At 41.8% G+C, this 21973-nt stretch overlaps 1 protein-coding gene and 1 long non-coding RNA gene across 8 annotated transcripts in view; one reads left to right on the top strand and one right to left on the bottom strand.

Moving 5' to 3' along the window:
• LOC142655731 (uncharacterized) overlaps positions 1-21973 on the bottom strand; it is a 188257-nt gene that overhangs the window by 26980 nt on the left and 139304 nt on the right. For all 4 annotated transcript variants that reach the window (XR_012849543.1, XR_012849541.1, XR_012849542.1 and 1 more), the window contains one exon: positions 4245-4407. This is a non-coding gene — a long non-coding RNA (uncharacterized LOC142655731). The remainder of the gene's footprint in view (positions 1-4244; positions 4408-21973) is intronic.
• The window catches only part of VWA3A (von Willebrand factor A domain containing 3A), a 96980-nt gene that overhangs the window by 8998 nt on the left and 66009 nt on the right, over positions 1-21973 (top strand). For all 4 annotated transcript variants that reach the window (XM_075830225.1, XM_075830222.1, XM_075830223.1 and 1 more), the window contains exons 3-12: positions 1136-1256; positions 4300-4424; positions 7466-7543; positions 9205-9259; positions 10202-10300; positions 10590-10696; positions 11871-11996; positions 17858-17957; positions 18050-18115; positions 18231-18362. In XM_075830225.1, the coding sequence (XP_075686340.1) occupies positions 1136-1256; positions 4300-4424; positions 7466-7543; positions 9205-9259; positions 10202-10300; positions 10590-10696; positions 11871-11996; positions 17858-17957; positions 18050-18115; positions 18231-18362 (1009 nt within the window). The remainder of the gene's footprint in view (positions 1-1135; positions 1257-4299; positions 4425-7465; positions 7544-9204; positions 9260-10201; positions 10301-10589; positions 10697-11870; positions 11997-17857; positions 17958-18049; positions 18116-18230; positions 18363-21973) is intronic.

Raw genomic sequence — 21973 nt, 5'->3', positions numbered from 1 at the left:
CCCTCTCACTCTGGAAGAATCCCTCTCACTCTGGAAGAATCCCTCTCACACTGGAAGAATCCCTCTCACACTGGAAGAATCCCTCTCACACTGGAAGAATCCCTCTCACACTGGAAGAATCCCTCTCACACTGGAAGAATCCCTCTCACACTGGAAGAATCCCTCTCACACTGGAAGAATCCCTCTCACACTGGAAGAATCCCTCTCACACTGGAAGAATCCCTCTCACACTGGTTCCAAGGTATGGAGATCTTCAACTAGTGCGGCGGTTCCTTTGCTCTTGGAACTTCTGATGGACCCTGCTCATGGACTCCGACTTATATTGGTTATCTACTCACAGATTCTATGAGCCATTTAATATATTATGCTATAAAGAGCCCCTTTACACTGGCAGATATATGCCGGTAAATGAGCGCCGATCGATGATGTAGCACATAAACTCGTTTAGTTCCATTTACATGGAGCTATTATTGAACTGTATGGGGACGAAAGAGATCATTCGTCCCCATACATTTTGCATCATTGTCGGCAGCACGTCTCCTGTTTGAAGGAGGAGATGTGCTGCCGACAACGATGATTTTTAATACCGCGTAAAAGATGGGATCAGCTAACAAACAAGCATTTGCTTGTTTGTCGACTGATTGCTAGGCCCTTCTACACGGGGCGGTGATTGGGAATGATCATTCCCCCGATCTTCAGCCTTTACATTATATGACAACATGTATCTTCTGCTGCTATTCATTGTTTTGTAAGTTTTTTTTCATAACAAAATGTGCGGCTGGTTAGGACAACCCCTTTTCTCTTGCACAGCGACTAGTGACATCAATATGGGAACAGCAACACTGCAGGGTAGTCGTCTATTCTTGAATTACTGCACTATATTGTATTGTAGTGGTCTCTAACTTGTGGCTCTCCAGCTGTTGCAAAAACTACAACGCTCAACATGCTGGGAGCTGTAGTTTAGCGAAAGCTGGAGGACCACAGGTCAGAGAATACTGCTGTATTATATTGTGTATCATTAATGTATGGCTGGCGTTTGCAGTACGAAGTGTATAGTCTATCTTATAAGTGATATCATATGTAATTGCATGATCGGATCAATAAACTATTCCTATGATTTTGTGTTATATTAAAGCCCAGAACCAGAAGATGGTTTGACACCTGTTCCCATAAGAGTGAGACCCTCCTGGCAAGATTTGAATGTCAACAATTTGAAGAATGACAACGGTTTACAGAAGACAACACGAGACCTGCTAGTAATAATGTGTTTTTTTTTTGTTGTTTTTTTTTTGGTAATGTGTAAACTACTGATCTAGGGAGAAAAATTTGAAGGATATGCAGATTGTAAAGATCATATTTATACACCATTCAGCGATTACATTAAAACACTGACAGGTCAAGTGTCAAGGGGTGGGTTATATTAGGCCTCATTCACATCTGCATCGGGTTCCTTTCATGGGTTCCGTTCGACCTTTCCGTTGGAGGAACCCATGAACGGAAAGCCAAACGGAAACCATAGCTTCCGTTTGCGTTACCATCGATTTCAATGGTAATGTTTCCGTTTTTTTAGCGGAAACAATAGCGTAGTCAACTGCACTATTTGCGCTAAAAAAACAAAAGTTACCTAAGGGAGATAAACGGAAACCATTTGCAACGGAAGCATTACCATTCAAATCAATGGTAATGCAAACGGATGCTATGGTTCCCGTTTGCCTTTCCGTTCATGGGTTCCTCCGACGGAAAGGTCTAATGGAACCCATGAACGGAAGCCCGATGCAGATGTGAACAAGGCCTTAGGCAACAAGTGAACAGTCACTTCTAGAAGTTGATGTGTTGGAAGCAGGAAAAATGGCCAATACTGAGTCAGAGCATCTCCAAAATAACAGGTCTTGTGGGATGTTCCCGGTATGCAGTGTCCTTCCCAAAAGGAAGGACAACCGGTGAATCATCGACAGGGTCATGAGCGCCCAAGGCTCATTAATGATTGTGGGTAGCGATTTTGGCTATGATAGAAAGGTCTCAGAACACACACTGCATCACAGCTTGCTGCGTTTGGGTTTGCGCAGCTGCGGACCAGTCGTAGTGCCCATGCTGACCCCTCTCCAGTACTGAAAGTGCCCACAATGGGCAAGTGAACATCAGAACTGGACGATGGAGCAAGGGAAGAAAGTGGCCAGGTCTGATGAATCACGTATTCTTTTACATCATGTGGACAGCCGTGTGCGTCGCTCACCTGGGGATGAAATGACACCAGGATGCACGAGGGAAAGGACACAAAGCCGGCGGCGGCAGTTTGATGCTCTAGCCCAGGGGTGGGCAAACTTTTTGACTCGCGGGCCACAATGGGTTCTAAAATTTGACAGAGGGGCCGGGCCAGGAGCATTTGGAGGGAGTGTTTGGGCCGGATATACTAAAGCATTAAATGTAGTGTGTGCAAACCTCATAGCACAGTAAGAACACTACAACCCAATTTATTAACTGTCTTTCAAATGTGAAAAATAGCCCTTATCAGTTAATAAATTTGTCTCAAGGAATATGCAAGATATGGCATTTACATACTATTTCGCAGATACTGGCTGATATTGTACTCTTTGAAAACCGCAACATCTTCTTGGCATATCAGACATACAGCCGTTGATCGGACTTCAGTGAAGAAGTATTTTGTTGTCCACTCCTTATTAAACACTCGGCATTCGCTGTCCACTTTCCTTCTCTTTGGTCCGCTCATTTTCACAGAAGGGCTTAATGGTGACGTGAAACGAAGTGAAAATTAAAGTGAAATAAAGAGAAATACGCGCCACATTAACAACGGTCAATGTGTTTTGAGTGCGCCATCTATTGGGAAAACGTGGGCATTGCAGGGAAAGGGGAAAAAAAAGGAGGTTTTTACTATAATTTGGACAAGTTCGGCGGGCCGGATTAAAAAGCCTAACGGGCCGTATGTGGCCCGCGGGCCGTAGTTTGCCCATGTCTGCTCTAGCCAATGTCCTGCTAGGAAACCTTTGGTACTGCCATTCATGTGGATGTTACTTTGACACGTACCACCTATCTAAACATTGTTGCAGACCACGTGCGCCCCTTCATGGCAACAGTATTTCCTAACTCCAGTGGCCTCTTTCAGCAGGATAATGTGCCTGCCACACTGCAAGAATTGTTCAGGAATGGTTTGAGGAGCAGGACAAAGGGTTCAATGTGTTGACTTGGCCTCCAAATTCCCCAGATCTCAATCCGATCGAGCGTGTGCTGGAAAAACTAGTCCGATCCATGAATGCCCCTCCTCACAACTTACAGGACTTGAAGGATCTATTGCTGAAGTCTTGGTGCCAGATACCACAGGACACCTCCAGAAGTCGTGTGGAGTGCATGTTTAGACGGATCAGAGCTGTTTTAGTGACACAAGGGGGATCTACGCAATATTAGGCAGTGGTTTTAATGTTATGGCTGAAGGGTGTATATTACACTAACAAATTGCTCTTTTAGATTCTGTGACATAACAATACCTGGCGTTGCCCTACTGGACGCTTACCTCCTATATATGCCCACAATTTTTTTTTACATGTTCCACAATGCAATTTCTTGTTTGACATGTTTAACATCACAAAGGTGTGACATGCACCTCCAACAGCTGTGACTATAAAACATGAGCTCTGGCAGAAATAGAGCGTATGGTGCCACCTAGTGTTATAAGTGTAGTATAGCTCATATTGAAAAACTATTCAAAGTTAAAAAAAAAAATTGTAGTTTAAAAAAATAGGTGAACATCAGAAAATGTGATAAAATAAATAATAATCGTTACTCATCTATTAAATCCCCCGTTGCTCGAGCATCGACGCTCAGTTAGTCCCCGCCAATCTTTGTTTACTTTCCTGTCAGCAATGACGTGCCGTTCCTCCACGTGATGCCCGGCAGCCACTCACTACCCTCAGCAGTCTTCTGCCGTACATGCAAGCATCCCCGCTGATGTCAGTGATTGGCTGTGGCGATCATCTGGATGTACAGCACGTCATCGCTGACAGCAAATGTAAACAAAGACCGGCAGGGACCACCGGAGCATTGGCGAAGTGACGGGGCATTTAATAGGTGAATAGAGGTTAATTTTTATTTTATCACATTTCCTGCTGTTAGCCTATTTTTTTTTAATTTTTTTTTTTAATTCCCACACAATGCCTTTAAAAGCAAGAAAATATGATCTATCATTTTTTCTTTTTTTTTCTTTATATATAAACATAATTTGCTGTACATACCGTTCATTTAAAGACCGCTTTTCTTCTTTGTATATCCACTAACACTTATCTTCAGAGATTGGGAGCAACAGAAAATGGTCTGAATGATACACGATGCTCTGAAGAATGGGTTCACCATCATGGTATAGACTCCCGACATCTCACCATCCAAGACCTTCTAAAACTGGGGAACATAGTCATGTGAGTCATATGATGTATATAATGGTTTCTATGTATAGATTTCCTCAACCCAATCAAACCCAAACATCTTAGGCTGTGTTCACATCACGTTACAGTCCCACATTGGAGTATACACAGGGGGATCGCCACATGTATACCTCTGACAGAAGTCTGTAAAATATCCCAATGTATACACTGGCATACGTCACTTATAGATTCCTATTTTATAAAGAAACATATACTGCGTGGTATCATTTATATTACTGTAGCTATCTTTGAGGAATAGCGTAGTCTTCCTTCAGATGCCGTATCTCCTCAGACTATATATTTTTGTGGGGGGAATTTAACAGTGCGAGATACGGCTCAGTATTGCACAATTTATTACAGGCCAAAATGCAGTCGTGTGCACAAGGTTTTACCCCAGGAATGTGGAATCTTGAGATCCTAAAGTTTTTGGATATTCGACAAAACAAGTGCTCACTATCTATAGACTGAGTGTGAAGATGAGTATCCATGCCAAGTTATATTAGGATTGATGACCAGTATTACAAAGAAAAAATATGGATTCTGCCTTTTTAATTTTCCAAACTGTAGCATAGAAATCGTACTGTAAGGGCATGTTCACATCACCGTTGCCCTTCCGTTGAGGGGTTCCGTCGGGTTAACCCCTCAACGGAAAGGCAAACAGAAACCTAAGCTTCAGTTTCCCTCACCATTGAACTCCATGGTGGCGGAAACCTAGCTAATGGTTTCCGTCTGTCACCGTTGTGACAGGGTTCTGTTGTTCTTGACGGAACCAATAGCGCAGTCGACTGCTTCCGACGGAACCCCTCAACGGAACACAGACGGTGATGTGAACACAGCCTAAGAAGAGTCAACACTAAATTTTTAGCATTGTTTTTTTCTATCATGTTTTTTTATTTGTTTAAAAAAAACAACAACAATGTAGACAATTTCCAATATCTCGACGTTGTAAAAATGAAAGGACAAATGAAAAGACAATTCTTAGAAATTGCATATGTGTTTGATACAGCTTACAAAATACTTATGATTGCTTGGGAGAAATAAGCATCATGAAATTGTCATTCGCCTCTAGCAATGAGGTGCAGAAAGCACAGTGAAACATAACATAAGATACAAACAACAGAGGTCGAACCATGGTAACCTAAATCGCGAGAGACACTATCAGAGTGGTTGAGAAAAAGAGTGAAGTATGTAATACTGTGTGTCTTAAAAAGAGAGAAGAGACAGAGAGAAAAAATACTGAAAAAACAGGGGGTGGGGTGAGAGATGGGAATAAGCGTTTGGAGAGGGAGACCCAATCGCTAAGGATAAGATAAAGACATTAGTCTCAAATTAGGGTGGGCATTTGAGACCCAGAGCGCCTAGTCTTTTTTCAAAGCGGGTGGTAGTATCGGTTAGAACAGTGGTAATCGTTCTTTAACCATAAGGTTGCCGATTCTGACTTCAACGGCATCAAATGGGGATTTTCCATGGCTGTGCTATGGCTTTGTTTTGCTGCCAATATTATATAGGTAAAGAGTTCATATTGGGAGTATGTTACGTTTGAGGGTCGATGGTGTAATAATGCCTTCCAAGGATCACATGCCACCTGCTCATTAAGAGGGATTGTATGAGATTAAACACCCTGACCCAAAAAGGGACCACTTTTGGGCATGTTCACATTTTGCCTTTGAGTCAGCCACGGAAATAATTGTCTGGAATCCTGGGACGATATGCAAAATTCTGTTTAGGCCTAGATACCTGCAGGTGAGAACTTTTGTATGCCGCTTCCATTGTCGTGACATTAATAGAACCTTGTGATACGACATCCCAAGAAGAATTCCATCAGCGACCTCGCAGTGAAGCCAACATCTCTTTCCCAGTTGGCGACATATGGGTGCCTGATCAGGACAGGGCTTTTTGTTTAGCATTTGTTTTTATTAGGATTAACTTTTGTGTCATAGGTTTAAGGGGTTTTCCGGTTTTATCTAAATAAAGTTTGATCTCTATATAAGGCCGGTTTCACATACAGATTTTTATGCGTTTTTAATAGTGTTTTTATTCACGTTTTGTGTTTTGCGTTGTTTGTGCAGTCAGATGTTACCATAAAGTCTATGGTAAAGTATAAAATGCGGTACATACGCTGCGTTTTTGCTTACCGCGTTTTTTATTTTATTTTTGTGTTCAGTGGCCATTTTTTCACAAACACAGCATGCTGTGGGGGTGGCACCAAAAAAAAAAAAACAAGTACAAAATTACACTAAATGAAAAACGCCATAGAAAACCCTGTAATATTTTAAATATAGAGTTTGTGAAGGAAACCTTAATGAAAGGTTCTACAACTTTATATTATACTTTGTTTAAATTCCTCACCATTTTCAAGATATTTGTTGCTGTCACTGAATGAGAACACTTTTATGTTATAGGCCGCAAACCCATACATACCTAGTCCTGCTCACAGCTGAGAAGCTAAGCCTGGACTGGAGAACTAATACAATGTAGCAAACTACCTGAGGAATTTGTGCAGCTGCTAAATTTTAGCTCACATAGCATTGCTTAAATGACATACGGTAAAACTGCAAATTTATTGTTACTGGCCATGTGCTTTTGCAGATAAACAGCAGTTTTACCTGCAAAATTGTGCAACCATTAACAATTTGAGAACCGATTTGTGTTAAAACCACATGTCGGTGCAGTGTTCGGCCATATCGCAGACCCACTGTAGTCACTTTGTGTGAACTCACCCTTATATAATTGTATCCTCTTCTCAGTTAAGAGCAGGACTAGGTGTATATACTGGTTTGCTGCCTCTGAATTTAAACGAGTGTTCTCATTCACTGACACCAAATAAATCGCTTAAGAATGGTGAGGAATTGAAACACAAAGTATATTAGGAAGTTGTAGAACTTTTCATTTATACAGTGATTAAGATTTATGTACATAAAACTGCTTTAGCTATTTAGTGACTAAAGGTGTTATTTATAGTTAATGACCAGATCAATGTTCGCAATTTTATACGTTAATATACTTAAATATCACTAATCTATTTTTATCTAAAGGAAACCATCAAGAAATGCTTCCAAGCAAATTGAATTAACTGCAGATATTGTGAATGAATTCGAACTGAAAATTCAGGAGTAAGTTAATTGTAGAAGTTCTATAAATGCAAAAGAAAGAGACTTGAAATAATTAATCTTTTCTGGGTTGGCTGTTACTTAAAGGGGTTTTCCAATACTTTTTTTTTTCTAATCACTGCAACGCTTCTGAATTTATCTATTAAGGCCCCAGAATATCGTTCTATATTATTGTTGTATTATCGTTCCCATTATTCTCCTTTCTTTACATTGAGAGGTTTGTTTACCTCTGTGTGTTCGTTGTCTTGCTCTTTCGGTCATACAGTTCCCGGCATGCACTGCTTGTGTCCCAGCATGCAATGCGCCGGCAGCAGGGACTCCTCACGCCTACTACACCCAGCTATAAACATTCTCCATTGCCATTTTACTGCTCTCATTAAATCAGTGAGAGCTAACGATAAACCTGCAACGTATCAGTGCTGTACCAAACAACACTCTCTTACATAATGGTAAAAAAAAGACTTCATTTGACACCAGAGCCGGAGTCCCAGAGCAGAGCAGAGCGCTAGTATAGGCTCTGCTGCGGGACACCGGGAAATCTCCTGACATCACTGTCCACATATGGACAGTGCTGTCAGTGTCTTTCCCAGAGATGGAGTCCCGGGCAGAGCACTAGTATAGGCTCTGCTCCGGGACTCCCCTGAGATCACTGTCCATATATGGACCGTGTTGCCAGGGGCTTTCCCAGAGCCGAGTCCCGTGCAGAGCGCTAGTATAGGCTCTGCTCCGGGACTCTGGGGAATCCCCTGATATCACTGTCCATATATGGACAGTGTTGTCAGGGTCTTCCCCCAGAGCGGGGTCTGTGGAATCCCCATTGCCGGAGTCCTTGTCAGAGCGCTACTAGTAACTGGCTCCTGACATCATATAATTTCTTCTGATAGTTTCCGGTGGGCATGCGTGGTAAACACTGCTAGTGTGGAAACCACGCATGCTCAGAGACTAGCGGTGTTTACCACGCATGATCAGAGACTAGCGGTGTTTACCACGCATGTTCAGAGACTAGCAGTGTTTACCACGCATGCTCAGAGACTAGCGGTGTTTACCACGCATGCTCAGAGACTAGCAGTGTTTACCACGCATGCTCAGAGACTAGCGGTGTTTACCACGCATGCTCAGAGACTAGCGTTGTTTTTCTCCCCTAGAAGCAGACCGGAAACTATCAGACGAAAGGGAGTATCCGGTCCACCACTTCCCTCAGTGTACAGTGACGTCAGGAATGACGTACCCGTACATTGAGCAAGCCGTAAAATGGAACTCAGATTGTGGACGGGCTAGCGCCGGAAGTACGGATTTTGCTACTGAAGACGCATCACGTGACCAGCGCTGGAATCGGGTGTTAGAAGATGAAATCAAAACTTAAGTATATTACAAATCACATTATTTTTATATGTGCACTGAAATAGAAATTAGTTAATTGGTTCTGGAAAACCCCTTTAAGCTCAGATAAGGTTTTCTGCAGTGATTACTGCCTATATCTTTGCATAAAGATGCTCATTGTATCTCTTGTCAAGACAACATTTGCACTCAGATCTTATTAACGCAGGCATGATCAAGCTTTCTGCATTGGCAATGTCTACCTTCGAAATCAACATTTGATTTATTATCAATTTATTTGTGTCTACACGAATAACATACAATGATAATATTGTTTTGTGTTTTAGGTCTATTGATCACTTCCATAAAAGAATTCACTGGTTGATGGAGGGAAGCAGGAAGGTAATACACAAATCACCCTGTAATGAGAGTGACAAATGTTTGTTTTAAAAGCAAACAAATGTCAACTATAATCCAATCGCAACTGTGTACTTGATACTTTGTGCCAATAAATGTCAAACAGCGCATACTCAGCTTTTTTAATGTGTTTTTATTTTATTTTTAATAAACACTTCTAACCCATCCGGCACTCTTGTGTACACCCACCATTTTCACAATTCACAGCTCTCTTTCAATCCTTTTATTACCATGGGCCCTTGTCTTCAAGATTGGTGGGTGAAGTTTTGGACTTGTTTAGAACTGTTTAGGCCCCATGCACACGACCGTAATATCCGTAATTGCGGATCAAAATACTGCACCATTCATTTCTATGGCCCACGGACACCTTGCCATATATTTATAGGAATGTGTCCGGGCCGTAGAAAGGATCCGCAAAAAATAGGACATGTCCTGTTCTTTGAATTTACGGACCATGCTCCTATACTTTATAATGGGAGCATGGCTCGCAAATGTGGGTGACTGTCTGTGGCCGTCCGTGCTCGTAATCATGGACCGTGATTACGGCTACGGCCGTGTGCAGAGGGCTTTAGTCTGTAACAGAAAAAGGCTGGCCAGGTCTGCAAAAGGACTTTTTTTTTGTAATTATGCATTAAACAGGAGAGTGCAGTAGGTGTGGTTATGGCACCCATCTTCAGCAGCTCTGCTTGCTGGTCCTGCAACTGCCTGATTTCATGCAAGAACCAGAGCAAGCCCGCCATCTGATCTCCGATATGAATGAACCATTGTCGATAGAACATGTGAGTTGGAGGAAGATTGGAGACAAATATTTGAGACTAGAGATTGCCCTTACAACTTCATTACATGTTAAGATCCGTTGATATTATTTCATACTTTTATATTACTTATGCTCCTTTTATATTGTTATTCTTTTGTTTTATTTTGTAGATGTTTGGCCTTGTAAAAGGGAAAAATGTAGGTCTGCTGATCGATTCATCTCACCTAAACTGTGGTCCAAGGAGAATGGATTTCTTAAGAAGCCTCTTGGTAATTAATCAACATATTATTAGTAAATGTTGTTTTTTTAAATTTAAGTTGATTTTTATATTCGCTTGGATATTTATGCATTACTACAAATTATATAGTATGAGAGACTTGACTATAGATGGTAAAAGTTAATTCCAAAAACACAAAGTATTGTATAAAAAATGAAATCTATTTGGATTCTTAGCTTTCCTCATTCAGAAATGTTTTTAAAATGTCCCCACTAATTTTGAAACATTTTATTTACACAAATATCTCTTTTACTGTGAGTAATACATTGCATATCTATCAGTGCCTTGTAGATGAACAACTATGCTACAAGGAGAGTATTTTTCTGATGTCATTTGGATCTGAAGTCTCATGTCCATGGGAATATCCACAAGATGTTAACATTAGTGTGTAAGTAACTTCTAATCTTCAGTAATACTCCAATATCTTCATAATTTATATTAAGTTTCTTTTCACCTGGCTGATAGGAATATTTTATTCAGTATGTACCAAATTGAAAACAAAGCAGTCTCGTGTCTAAACTAACTAGATACCCCAACCAACAAACACCCTTTTATCACTCCATTTCTTCCTCCTGACTAGAGTTCTTCTTTAACCCCTTAAGGACACGGCCAATTTTAGACTTGAGGACAGAGCAATTTTTTTTACATTTCCCTCTTTGCATCCCGACGCTCATAACTCTTTTATTTTTTCTACGACGTAGTTGTATGAGACTTTGTTTTTTGCGGGACGAGTTGTACTTTTATGTAGGTGCCATTTTTTGGTACAAATACATTATCGTTTAATTTCTATAAATTTTTATTTTGGCGAAAATGCAGAAAAAAAGCAGTTCCGCAGCAGTTTTAATATTCATTTTTTTACACCATACACCGATCATCATAAATAATGTTATACATTTGTTGTACAGGTTGTTACGGTCGTGGCGATACCAAATATGTCTATATTATTTCATGTTTTGGGACTTGAATTTTTTTTTACATTCATTTAACTTTTTTTTTTAATCCCATAAAGGGATTTATCATTTTGATTTTGTAACTGTAATGTACTGGCATAGATCTATATGTCAGTACATTAGCCTGTGTATTGATTGTACACAGGCAGTTGTTAGGACATACCTCCGTATGCCCTAACAGCAGGAAATATGTTCAGACAGCCCTGGGGTCCTTCACTGGACCCTGGGCTGTCTGGCCATACGAGTTGTGGGCTTTGATCGCGTCACAGTTATTTTCTGTGACGCGATCAATGTGCAGTCCCCCATCTTTGAACGCCGCGATCAGCTTTCATCGCGGCGTTCAAAGGGTTACCGGCGGAGAGAAGATGTTTCTCTTCTCTCCGCTGTCAGAGCGGGGCCGTGGCTGTGTATTACAGCCGTTGCCCTGCTCTCGATCGCGCGCACAGACGCGCGCAGGGACGGCTGTCACACAGGACGAGTATGCTCGTCCTAATGCGCGAAGTGCTCGCCGCTCAGGACGAGCATACTCGTCCTGTGTCGGCAACCAGTTAAAACCTTTTCTTTTGAAAATCATGTAATAATTATATAACAGATTCTTTTCCCTCTCTATAGCTTACATGAAGCGAGACAGTGGATTCAAGAGTTGCAGCCTCGAGGGGGCTGTAACTTACTTCTAGCATTACGGAAATCTCTACAGATCCAGGACCTGGATACTCTTGTCATTATTGTTAGCAACTGGTATGGTTTAATAATGTGCTTTTTAATAGATAAAGATACAGCATTGAAGTTAGTTAATTTGATCAATAAGGCTCTGTTCACATATGCGTTGGCACTTTTGTTTTTAACAGATCCGTCAAAGTTACTATAATACTACTACATTACTATAATACTACTACATTACTATAACAATACTACATTACTATAATACTACTACATTACTATAACAATACTACATTACTATAACAATACTACATTACTATAATACTACTACATTACTATAACAATACTACATTACTATAATAATACTACAATACTATAATACTACATTACTATAACAATAATACATTACTATAATAATACTACGTTACTATAATACTACATTACTATAACAATACTACATTACTATAATACTACTACATTACTATAACAATACTACATTACTATAATACTACTACATTACTATAACAATACTACAATACTATAACAATACTACATTACTATAATACTACTACATTACTATAACAATACTACATTACTATAATACTACTACATTACTATAACAATACTACATTACTATAATACTACTACATTACTATAACAATACTACATTACTATAATAATACTACATTACTATAACAATACTACATTACTATAATAATACACCATTACTATAATAATACAGCTATTTTTACCGAATACCGAAATTTGCAAGTTTACTCCATGTACTTATTTAAAAAATCCAGTTTTCCAGTTTAAGTGTTGCTAAATGCAGTCTGGCTGCTCAGTTGGCAGCGTTTGGCAGACATAAGAATATCAAGATTGGGCAGCCCCTTTTTAGATGCCACAGAGCCCTCTATAGATCATGCCACAGTTCCCTCTGTAGATACTGCCACAGTGCCCTCTGTAGATAATGCCACAGTGCCCTCTGTAGATAATGCCACAGTGCCCTCTGTAGATAATGCCACAGTGCCCTCTGTAGATAATGCCACAGTGCCCTCTGTAGATAATGCCACCACCCCCAGATAATGCCACAGTTCCCTCTAAAAATAATGCCACAGTGCCCTCTGTAGATACTGCCACACACACATCCACCCCCTATAGATAGTGCCACACACCCCTCCCTGTAGATAGCTCCATTGGGGCTCCCTCTAGGAGTGGAATCCACAGCCAGAGCATTGCTGACCCTTAGGCCGGGGATTCCTCTGCTGGAGGAGCCCCTGACGTCACAGTCCATAGACAGTGACGTCAGGGGATTCTCCTAGACCAGAATGTGATGTCCGGGGCGACCCCGGAGCCAGAGTCCCAGAGCACTAGTAGCGCTCTTCCTGGGACTCCAGCTCTGCTCCTGACATCCCTGTCCATGTATGGACAGTGATGTCAGGGGCAAGCCCAGAGCCAGAGTCCCGGGCCGAGCGCTAGTATAAGCTCTGCTCTGGGACTCCATGAAGGAGCGCCGGTGCACTTCTCCTAGGGCCTGCTCTCTCCTCTCCCGAGGGAGCTACGGTGCCTCAGGGGCCGCATGCGGGCCGCGTGTTTGAGACCCCTGTGTTATGGCATGTTCACATCAGCGTCGGGCTTCTGTGTGGCTTTCCATTCATCTGCTCCGTCAGAGGAATAGATGAATGTTAAGACAAATAGGAAGTATAATTTCCGTTTGCATTACCATTGATTTTCAATGGTATTTCTTTGTTACAGTTTGATTGTTTGCCTCCATTCCACTAGATGTCCATTTTTCTCACGGAAACAATAGTGCAGCATACTACACTATTGTTTCCGGCAAAAAGATGGGAACCTGACATTATAGAGTCGAACTAAGCAACACTAAGACTTAAAAAAAAAACACTAATTGAAATCTGTAGGTTCTTTTACAGAAACTGTTTTTCTCTTCCTATGACGGAAGAGAATAATGGAAAACGCAAATGTGAACATTGCCTAATTCTTTAATAGGCTTTTTTATTGGTTTCATGATTCTTGTGTACACACTAGGGTTGCACGATGCATAGAAATATCGATACTATTTAGATGTCGTGCACTCCCAAATGGTTCAATACTGTTAATTCATGATATTCGATTCTAATTTGTGCGGCCGCACAGCTTAGTATTGTAACACATGAATTTAGTCAGAGCGGGGCTGCGGCTGTGTAATACAGCCATTGCCCCGCTCCTGACAAGTGTGCACACGCGGTCCACATGATGTGATGTGGCTGGTGCTGCACTAATGATCGCCAGCACTGAAGACAGAGAACATGGCGGATCCACTGCAAAACACCCCCATGTTCTGTCTTCATTCCCGGCGCCACCGCTCATTAGTGCAGCACCGTCTACATCTCATCATGCTGACCGCGCACACACACACTTGTTGTCAGGAGCGGGACAATGGCTGTATTACGCAGCCGCAGCCCCGCTCTAACCTCGGATCTCTGCCGCTATTCTCTTGAATGCTGAGATCAAAGCTGACCGCAACATTCACAGGGAAAATGGGAAGGGGGATACCCCTTGGATTGCATCACAGGGATCGAGGGACATACCATATATGGGCAGACAGCCAATGGTCCATTGAAGGGTCCATCCCAGGGCTGTCTTACCATATTTCCTGTTGTTAGGGCATCCTTAGGTATGTCCTAACAACTGCCTGTGTATTATCAGTACACAGGCTAATGTACTGGCATATAGATATATGCCAGTTTAATAAAGAAGTAAAAAAAAATAATGTTAAATAAAAAAAATACACACTTTTTTTTACAATAAACATTAAAGTGCAGCTAAACATTCGACAAACTTCTGACATGTCATCGTGACATGTCAGAAGTTTGGACTGGTGGGGGTCCGAGCTTTGAGACTCAGCTGCTTCGTGTCTGTTCAGCTTTTTCCAGAAAAAAATATATCCGTGTACGGACTCAATAGAAAGTCTATGATCCCGTACTCCGATACATCGGCTTTCCGGACAAAGGCAACAGACACGAAGCAGCTGAGTGCTTACACGAGTGCTTAGGCTGCTTCGTTCTAGCGATTGGTGGGGGTCTCCGTGCTCAAACCCCCACCAATCCAAACTTCTGACATGTCACTATGACATGTCAGAAGTTTGTCAAACGTTTAGCTACACTTTAAAATAAAAGTTTAATGTGTTCTCTGTAAAATAAATCAAGTAAAAACTGCTTTATTTCACTTATTAATGTATTGGCGTGGTCTCCAAGCTCTGATCTCAGGGACCATGGCTGCAAGGCAAACTGTTTGTTTATTTCCATCTGGTCTATTAACCCCTTTACGACGAAGGACGGATATATCGGTCCTATACAGGAGCTAGTTCACACATAAGGACTGTACCCACGCAATCATTGGCAGGAGGACGGGTGTTATATACTCCTGGCTCCTGCCGGAATCTAATCGCTCTCCGATTCAGGCAGTTTAACCCATTCGATGCCGTTGTCAATAGCGACAGCGGCATCTAATGTGTTTGACAGGGGGAGGGAGCTCCCTCTGTCATCCCATCGACCCCTGCAAAGAAATCGCGGTGCGCCGTTGGGTTTCCATGGCAGCTGGGGGCCTAACATATGCCCCCAGTTCTGCCTTAGGCAACTGCCTATTAGGCCATACCAGAGGCATGGCCTAATAGATTGCTTGTCCGTTTTACACTAACAGGCAATAATGCTTTTGTATACGGAGTATACCAAAGCATTATATCTGCGATCAGAAGATCGCAAAGTGAAGTCCTCTATTGGGACCAAAAAAAAAAAAGTTAAATAAAGTTTATGAAAAAAAAAAAAAAAAGATTACAGTAAAAATAAGATAAAACCACTTTTCCCCCAAAAAGTGTTTTTATTTAGTAAAAGTGTCAAAACAAATAACACATACACATATATGGTATTGTCACGAACGTAACGACTCGCAACAATAAAATTAACACATTAATTAAATGGTTAACCTCGTCCAAAAAAAACCCGCAAAAAACAATGGCAACAATTCCTTTTTTTTTCTCCCATTCCCCCCCAAAAAATAAAATAAATCAATAAGTCCCATGTACCCCAAAATAGTACTAATGAAAACGACACCTTGCCTTATAAAAATCAAGCCCACATACAACCACATCGAGGGAAAAAGAAAAAAGTTACGGCTCATGGAATGCAGCGATGGAAAAACAAGTACATTTTTTTTAAAGGGTTTTTATTGTGCACACGTAGGAAAACATATAAAACCTTTATATAATTGGTATCCCCGTAATTCTGCTGACCCATAGAATAAAGGTAACGTGTTCTTTACGATGCATAGTAAACAGCATAAATTTATAACGTGAAAATCAGTGCTGGAATAACTGCTTTTAATTCTCTCCTAAAATAAAGTTAATAAAAGTTAATCGATATATAATATGCATCCAAAAATTGTATAATTGAGAAATACAACTCGTCCCGCAAAAAACAAACCCTTACACAGCTATGTCGACGTAGTAAAACAAAAGTTACGACTCTTGGAATGCGACCGTGAAAAAACAAAAATAATCCTTGGTCATTGATGTGCAAAAATGCCTGGTCATTAATGGGTTAAAGAGAACGTTTCACCAGCTTATACATGTGTAGCGGAGTCCACCATGTAATGGGGAGTGCTGCACAACCCTTGTGTCACTTTAAAGAGGCTCTGTCACCAGATTTTGCAACCCCTATCTGCTATTGCAGCAGATAGGCGCTGCAATGTAGATTACAGTAACGTTTTTATTTTTAAAAAACGAGCATTTTTGGCCAAGTTATGACCATTTTTGTATTTATGCAAATGAGGCTTGCAAAAGTCCAAGTGGGCGTGTTTAAAGTAAAAGTCCAAGTGGGCGTGAATTATGTGCGTACATCGGGGCGTTTTTACTACTTTTACTAGCTGGGCGTTCTGACGAGAAGTATCATCCACTTCTCTTCAGAACGCCCAGCTTCTGGCAGTGCAGACACACAGCGTGTTCTCGAGAGATCACGCTGTGACGTCACTCACTTCCTGCCCCAGGTCCTGTATCGTGTCGGCCACATCGGCACCAGAGGCTACAGTTGATTCTGCAGCAGCATCAGCGTTTGCAGGTAAGTAGCTACATCGACTTACCTGCAAACGCCGATGCTGCTGCAGAATCAACTGTAGCCTCTGGTGCCGATGTGTCCTCGCTCGTCCGACACGATGCAGGACCTGGGGCAGGAAGTGAGTGACGTCACAGCGTGATCTCTCGAGAACACGCTGTGTCTGCACTGCCAGAAGCTGGGCGTTCTGAAGAGAAGTGGATGATACTTCTCGTCAGAACGCCCAGCTAGTAAAAGTAGTAAAAACGCCCCGATGTACGGACATAATACACGCCCAGTTGGACTTTTACTTTAAACACGCCCACTTGGACTTTTGCAAGCCTCATTTGCATAAATACAAAAATGGTCATAACTTGGCCAAAAATGCTCGTTTTTTAAAAATAAAAACGTTACTGTAATCTACATTGCAGCGCCGATCTGCTGCAATAGGAGATAGGGGTTGCAAAATCTGGTGACAGAGCCTCTTTAAACTATGTTTCTAGCCTTCCCTGTTATTTAGATATCGGTGCGGTTATATTTGGCGCCCGATATGTAAATAATCCCTGAATTGTCAATGGGACGTTTCTTTTATTATAAATGGCATGGGGGCGTGATACTTAGCGCTCTGACACTGTCCAATCCGCTATGGGCAGTATTAGAGCGGCTTGTGCTGGGTGATCTCTCTCGCGAGATCCAACAGCCTTGTTGTCCTAGTCTGCCAAGAGCTAAAGAGATAATTGGGAGCGTGCGCGCATATATTCCTTGCTTTGATTGCATTTACACATGTACCTTGTTATATTTGATGTTTACATTTAACTTACAAGCTAAAAATTATTCTTCTTTAATTGTATCCAGCCCTGACCAGACATCAGATGTCCTTTCTGACTACCTTCTGCAATGCACTCTGGGGAAAAATCTCAAAATCCACATAGTTGCATTTGATAGCATTGGGCAGGTAATCAAATTTTTAATGAGTCACACAAAATGTACTTCCTTTATGAAACACATTGTGAACAAGTATGTAAAAACATGTTTATTCCACTATAGGCTGATTTACAAGCACTAGCTGATGCCGTTGGAGCGCGTTTTCATTGCTTCTCGTCATGGAAAGAGGTAACCTAAATCTCAGGGTATAGTAAATTTCTATCCCAATGATCCATCACCAGTAAAGTGTCGTATTAACGAATAATACAATGATAACATTTTGTTTAATGTTGCTTAAAAACAGGATGAGATTTATGCAAGCACTGATATTAAATTAGTCTTTAAAGAGGTGCAGAAAGCTATAGACATCTTGAACAAGATCACGGATATACGGCAAGGAAAACTGGATGGCACATTTATCAGTATAATACAAGAGGTGAGGCAATTCTATTTTTTATGGCTGATGTTATTGGCAAGCTTGTTAACATTGCGCACTGGCAAACACAGGTGGGCACGTTTGCTGTTAAGGCTAGTGCTCGATGGCTCTTTTGGTCGTGCAGCGACCATGATAAATTATCTCTGACCATGTTGGAATCGTGACTTCTGACCATGTTGGAATTCTTCAGATTGTCGCGGAACTACAATGTTTCCCTAATTGCTGTAAAAATTTTAGGCTCTGTTCGCACATGTCGGATTTAAAATCTGTGACAATTTGAATCCCATTCGTATAAATGGGGTTTCTGCAACCCCAATCACATGCAATGAAAAAAATCCCCACAGATTTTTGTCCACACCGCAGTCTCAGTGACATGCGGTATTTGCATTGAAAAGTCAAGAATTAGCCGAAATTGAAGGACAATGAGGCTAATAATGTGGATCTGTTGCACACCCGCATTTTCTGTGTCAGTTCCAGGGCCGGCCTTAGGGGTGTGCAAGCGCACAGGGCGCTGCCTCCTCCAAGCATGTAGGGGGCGCCACTGGGCTCTGCCTCTACTCTGTGCTCTGTTCTTCGTTACACACACGGAGTATATAAGAGCCGAGGACCAGAGGAGGAAGCTCTGCCCACAGCCCGTCCTGCACGAAGCCTGTCATCCTGTCAGCATGGAGAGATGGTGGGTGTGTGTGTGTGTCTCTGTGTATGTGTCTCTGTGTGTATACAGTATGTGTCTCTGTGTTTGTATGTGTATATGTTAGTGTGTGTGTGTCTATGTGTATACAGTATGTGTCTCTGTTTGTATGTGTATATGTTACAGTGTGTGTCTGTGTGTATACAGTATGTGTCTCTGTGTTTGTATGTTACAGTGTGTGTGTGTGTGTCTGCATGTGTTTGTCTCTTTGTAAAAGTGTGTGTTCAATATTATATACCCTGCTGCCCCCTATATACCCTGCTGCCCCTTATATAACCTGCTGCCTCCTATATACCCTGCTGCCCTCTATATATCCTGCCGCCCCTCCTGTTGCCCCTATATATCATGCTGCCTACTATATATCCTGCTGCCCCTATATACCCTGCTGCCCCTTACATACTCTTCTGTCCCTTATATACCCTGCTGCCTCTATATATCCTGCTGCCCCTATATACCCTGCTGCCCCTTATATACTCTTCTGCCCCTTATATACTCTTCTGTCCCTTATATACCCTGCTGCTCCTATGTGTGTTATCTGTGGTGTTACATAGAACTGCAGGTAATGTACACTTATTATCTGTACTCAGTTATTACTGTGTGTTATCTGTGGTGTTACATAGGGCTGCACATGAAATCTACTACATTATCTATTAACTAATTTTTGGTTTGTGTAGGGGCGACAATAGAGAGTCCCGCACAGGGCGCCATCCAACCTAAGGCTGGCCCTAGTCAGATCATGAAGTAATATTCACATCCGACATATGTACATTTTTTCATTGACTCTATTGAAAAAAGCTCCAAAAAATGGCTGTAAAAACGCAGCAAAAATCGCGAGTGGCTTAAAAAACTTCTGAAAATCAGGAGCTGTTTTCCCTTGAAAACAGCTCCGTATTTTCAGACATTTTTAGTCTATCGTGTGAAAATACCCTAAGAAGTGTAGGTCTGTCCTACAGAGAAATTGCTAAGAAAGCCGAGGTGGCAGTCAGTACAGTTTCCTATACCATCAAAAGGCACTTGGAAACTCTGACAAGAAGAGGTCTGGCAGACCAAAGGCCATTACAAAATCAGATGACAAGTTTTTGAGGGTCAACCGTTTGCGTGATCCGCACCTCACAGCACAAAATCTTCAAGCCCAGCTTAATGCAGCAAAAATAAATAAAAGTTTCCATTTCAACTGTGAAGAGAAGACTTCTATCTGCAGGTTTGACGGTTCGAGTATCCGTATGAAAGCCACTGCTAATATTGCAAAATAATAAAAAAAAATATTTGCCTGGGCCAATCAGCACCTCCAGTGGACTAGTGAAGAGTGGAAGAAGGTCTTAAGGACCGATGAATCAAAATTTGACATCTTTGGTACATCACACAGGGTTTTTGTACATTGTCGAGTACGTGAGAGGAAGCTTCCTCAGTGTGTGACACCAACTGTCAAACATGGAGGAGGGAGCGTGATGGTCTGAGGCTCTTTTGCTGGATCCAGAGTTGGAAACTTGCACAGGGTTACTGGCACACTGGACAAAAAGCTGTTCTATCAGCTAGAGGCGACTACTTTGAAGAGTCAAAAGATTTAGATTTAATTTGTTGAAACACAGTTAATGCATTATTTTTATTCATCTTAGGCCTCATGCACACGACCGTAGCCATGTGCACGGCCGTGATTTTCGGGTCGGCCGGCAGCGGACTGTCAGCCGCGAGCCGCCCGCAAATCGCGGGCCATGCACATGGCCGCCGCCATTGTTTTCAATGAGCCCGGACCGCAGAAGACGGCCGTAATAAGACATGCCTGTTCTTTCTGCGGTGCGGGCTCCCGGGCCGTGCAAAGACCGCAAAAACTAAGGTAGTGTGCATGGCCCCATAGAAATGAATGGGGCCGCAATTCTCCCAGAGATTTTTGGGGGAATTGCGGCCGCAAAAGCACATTCGTGTGCATGGGGCCTAAACTTGTTGATTTCTTCTATGCTTTCATTTCAAAGTACATTTGAGACCCTAAACTGTGTAAATATCAATAAAGACTGGAAAAATTTAGGTGTTCTAAAACGTTTGACCGGTAGTGTGTGTGTGTGTGTGTGTGTATATATATATATATATATATATATATATATATATATATATATATATATATATATATATATATATACATATGTATACACACACACACTAGTCCTTCTCAATGAATTAGAGTATCATCAAAAAGTCAATTTATTTCAGTAATTCCAAAAGTGAAACTCATATATTCTATAGATTCATCACACACAGAGTGATCTATTTCCAGCATTTTTTTCTTTTAATGTTGATGATTATGGTAACAGTTAATGGAAACCCAAAATGTAGTGACTCAAAAAATTAGAATATTATATAAGCCCAATTTCAAAAATGATTTTTAATACCGAAATGTAGGCCTAGTGAAAAGTATGTCCAGTATATGGCCTCAATACTTGGTCGTGGCTCCTTCTGCATGAATTACTGCATCAATGCGGCGTGGCATGGAGGTGATCAGCCTGTGGCACTGCTGAGGTGTTATCAATGCGGCGTGGCATGGAGGTGATCAGCCAGTGGCACTGCTGAGGTGTTATCAATGCGGCGTGGCATGGAGGCGATCAGCCTGTAGCACTGCTGAGGTGTTATCAATGCGGCGTGGCATGGAGGTGATCAGCCTGTGGCACTGCTGAGGTGTTATCAATGCGGCGTGGCATGGAGGTCATCAGCCTGTGGCACTGCTGAGGTGTTATCAATGCGGCGTGGCATGGAGGCGATCAGCCTGTGGCACTGCTGAGGTGTTATCAATGCGGCGTGGCATGGAGGTGATCAGCCTGTGGCACTGCTGAGGTGTTATGGAAGCCCAGGTTGCTTTGATATCAGCCTTCAGCTCGTTTGCATTGTTGGGTCTGGTGTCTCATCTTCCTCTTGACAATACCCTATAGAT

Source organism: Rhinoderma darwinii, chromosome 6 (genome assembly GCF_050947455.1).
Source record: "Rhinoderma darwinii isolate aRhiDar2 chromosome 6, aRhiDar2.hap1, whole genome shotgun sequence".
Taxonomy (NCBI): Eukaryota; Metazoa; Chordata; class Amphibia; order Anura; family Rhinodermatidae; genus Rhinoderma; species Rhinoderma darwinii.
Note: the sequence above shows the minus strand (reverse complement) of the source record. Positions and strands in the feature narration are given on the sequence as shown.